This window comes from Cydia splendana, chromosome 5 (genome assembly GCF_910591565.1).
Source record: "Cydia splendana chromosome 5, ilCydSple1.2, whole genome shotgun sequence".
Lineage (NCBI taxonomy): Eukaryota > Metazoa > Arthropoda > Insecta > Lepidoptera > Tortricidae > Cydia > Cydia splendana.
Window position 1 is genome coordinate 16,502,168 of NC_085964.1, and position 3,803 is coordinate 16,505,970.

Below are 3,803 nucleotides of genomic sequence, written 5' to 3' on the forward strand. Positions count from 1 at the left end.
AATCACGATTATTTAGCAGTGGCGCTAGTGTGTACGGTGATGGGCTTAGTTTAACCCTTTACCAGGCTAAGGGATATATATTTCCCACATACGGCACTTCAAACATGAGTTATATTTTCGATGAGTAAGATTGACATTCAATTGTCATTTTTGAATTGTCAGCCTGGTAAAGGGTTAAATATTTTATATTTATTTGCAAATAAAATTGTCACATCTGGGTTGCATCTGGGACATTAACCCTTTAAACATTGACATTCCTTTCTAGTCATTCAATTTCGAACAGTAATTCTTAGTGGAGATGCTTTTTAAGTCTGATGGCAAGTATGTTGCCGCTACAGAATAAAGGGTTAACACATTCAGGGCAAAGAACCCGACTGTCGGGTACACTGTTCGTAGCGACTACGCGCTACATACGGCAAACATGTGGCTTGAATGAAACTATAATTTCACTTACATAAGCACATTAATTTATTGGTATTAAACTAAGAATGCCTTATCTACTTAATGTGATTCCTCTGTCAAACTTAGCAGTAAGGTCACAAGTAAAATAGAAAAAAACAAAATCATAATTCATAATAAAACATTGTATGACAAGATACATCATACATTGACACAATATTCGTCTACAGATTAAAAGCAGTCTTAGCAGAATTTCCAGCGGTTACCACACTCGTTACAGAGTACAAAAGTGGTCATAGGTTCATCAGAGCTTCTGGTCTGCAGCTGGTTGTAAGTACAATTCTTCTTTTTGCACTTACCGCACTTAAGCATTTCAGTTTTGGTGCCTTGTACAGTGGCCAATTGAGCATCATCAATAGCTTCTTTAATGAATTTCTCTCTTAGTTTCTTCATTTCATCACTGGCCATTTCCTCTGGAGTCATCTTAGCTAACCGAGAAGCTGAAATGACACCATTGAGGAAGTTTGTGCGCAGGGTCGGGTTCTTAGGATCTTTTAGATTGGCTACTCTCGACCTCACTCTGTTTTTGTATCTCATGTCTGTGTTCTTAAATTCAGCATAAATGCATTCTTCCAATTCTTCAGCAAGCTCTTCTGGGGTTCCACAAGAATTGGGGTTTTCTCCGTCTACCTTAAGTGCACTAGTGAGCAGTTCCCTGCACTTGAGTCTTACAGCATCAGTTATGTTTGACTGAGGTGGGAATGATTGGGGCAGTTTTTTATCTTTTTCCTTGTCATCTTTCTTATCCTTGTCTTTCCCAGAATCTTTTTTAGACTTCGATGACCCTCCAGACTCCTTGGACGGAGTATTAGGTGCGGACAAGAACTTTTTCCAGTTTTTAATTAGCGTTTTACAGAGAGATATCACTTCCTCATCCTTACTTGACTTACGTAGAGCATTAACAGTCATGCCTATCCTTGTTTTAGTCAGCACGTCCAGGTTAATAGCCATGGTCTGCAGAGTTTTAAGCAACTCCAATGCTTCTTCTTGGCCCTATGAACAACAAAAGATCATTCATCATTTCACTGTAATACTAATAAGTATAGCTGCAACCACCGCTTGCAAAGCTTCAACCGGTGTTTTGTAAACCTATAAATGTCATTTTAATAAGTTACTTCTTTCTCGTAATGTAGGAAATTATAAGTAAGCGGCGTTCAAAGCTTTGTGACAAGCGTTGTTGTACGGAAATCTATATCCATTAATTTCTATCTATAAAACTAACCGTGCCATCATCCGATGTCATTTTGGTCAATTTCTTTTGTATTTTCATAACATCTTCTTCTACGCTCATTTTTGCAGGTTCTAATTGAGAAATAGCTCTTCCCGCCTTTATTCAGCACACAAATCTTGGAAAAATATTGGTAAATCGACCACCACACCAATTTGGAGACTGAACCATAGACAATATTTATTTTTAGGATGGCCAAACCACAGATATCAAAAGATGCTGTCAACCGTATTTATGCTTATTATACACGATTTGGGAAGTTGAGATGAGATTAGGACTTAGGACCCATACATCCACACTTGCGAACACCGCTCCGCATTGCGACCTTGTTGCGGTGCGAGGGTGCGGCGCACGTATCGAAGGTGGTCGCCGTACGTGCGTTAAGGACGCAGCTATAAGTTAGAGCGAGAAAAAGGTATTTTGACCGCACCAAGGTCGTGGTGCGGTGCGTTAGTCTGTTAAGGCCCCTGTACACAATGGGCCACCGTGGGCCAGTCTGGGGGACACATTTATGCGTTAGAGGGAGGCAGCAATATTGCTATCTCATACTACCGCATGGCTGCGTCCCTTGGACTGGCCGGCGTTGGCCTTTACGTGCGATCAACTATTGGGGCAGAGTGCCTACCGCGAACCACGTTCGAAGTGTTGCCTCTCTGTCGCACTTGTAAATTCGTACGTGAGTGTGGCAGGGAGGCAACATGTCAGTCAGTCAAGAGAAAAAAAGCGGCAAATTTAAAAAATGTAGGCGCGAAGGGTAATAGGGAATATTACGCGAAACTCTGCTTAGGGGGCGCCACTACCACAATCCACACAATCTGGGGGTCTACCGCGAAGCGGGAGAGTCAAAATTCTGTTATTAGATAACAGAATCTCCTCCCTCCCTCCTCCCTCTCTATCACTCTTGCATATTCGAGCGATAAAGAGGCGGATAGCTGTAGGTTTCCCGGTAGGCCCTTGTTAACAAACCGCCTTGATGCATCAATATTGTCTGTGAAAACTTGTTAAAAAAACTGTTTAAGGCACAGTATGTATACGTTACTCTAATTACTCTATGGTTTACTAGAAGCGCTAGTGCTGCACTCTGCATGGCGGCAGAACATTGCATTAATACCCCCTATTGACCCATAGAAAATTTGAATTTGGTGCCTTTCCCAACTGACAAAGTTCACAAAGTTGTTTGAACGGCTATAGTTGGTCACAGTCTCACATTTTTTTATGGTGGGTAACAAATAAACCGACTAAATTACGTAGGTGTTTTTAATAGAGCGGGTTCTCCTGATACAGGTATACATCATGGTATAATAATATACTCCGCCTGGTACTCCATTCCGAGATTCGCGTATGACCTAACTGACACGCGCAGCTGGGTCAAACAGATCAGTGTGTTATGTCTTTCCTGTAGACATACACAAGAGTTAAGGGCTATAAAGGTTAATTTTCTTATTTAACCCTTATCCACGTGAAAAGGTCCTCCTTTTATTTAGAGAACTATGATAAAATCATTGCTTACATGCCCACAAGCTGTTAACTATTGCCCACAGGAGAGAATAATGTGCAGTTCGCGATAACACGCTAGTTTTCTCTCCTGTGGGCAATAGTTAACAGCTTGTGGGCATGTAAGTAATGATTTTATCATAGTTCTTTAAATAAAAGGAGGACCTTTTCACGTGGATAAGGGTTAAATAAGAAAATTAACCTTTATAGCTCTTAACTCTTGTGTATGTCTACAGGAAAGACATAACACAGTGATCTAGTTGTAGCCACTGCCAAGTGTTTATTGTTTGCAGACGACCTCAAACTCTTCCTGAGTGTTGGCGAAGCAAGCGACTGTGAGGCGCTGCAGCGTGATATAGATGCGGTGGCTAAATGGAGTGAAGTCAATAAATTACATTTTAATGTCTCCAAATGTAAAACTATCACTTTTAACAGAATCCGCAAGCCGATAAATGCATCGTACACTCTGCATGGTATCCGATTGGAGCGCGTCACAGAGATTTGTGACCTTGGACTAACGCTTGACAGGGAACTTAACTTCCGGCAACATATCACTACCATATGTCTGAAGTCGAGCAAAACACTCGGATTTATCATGAGGATGGCATACCAGTTTCCTAAT

General features: G+C 41.2%; 1 protein-coding gene across 1 annotated transcript; it reads right to left on the bottom strand.

Annotated features, from left to right (window-relative positions):
• Positions 1-444: 444 nt before the first annotated feature.
• LOC134790844 (transcription elongation factor S-II) lies at positions 445-1,866 on the bottom strand. Its single transcript, XM_063761815.1, has 2 exons — positions 1,682-1,866; positions 445-1,452 (listed from the first exon to the last, which is right to left on the bottom strand). Exons 1-2 carry the CDS (start codon positions 1,748-1,750, stop codon positions 643-645), a joined length of 879 nt encoding a protein of 292 aa, XP_063617885.1. The 5' UTR covers positions 1,751-1,866; the 3' UTR covers positions 445-642.
• Positions 1,867-3,803: the final 1,937 nt, after the last annotated feature.

What these genes read in the sequence shown, in the direction of transcription:
- LOC134790844 (XM_063761815.1), bottom strand. Translation starts at nt 1,750, where the DNA reads ATGAGCGTAGAAGAAGATGTTATGAAAATACAAAAGAAATTGACCAAA. An exon ending in TGACATCGGATGATGGCACG is followed by an intron (nt 1,453 to 1,681) that starts GTTAGTTTTATA and finishes TGTTGTTCATAG; the next exon opens with GGCCAAGAAGAAGCATTGGA.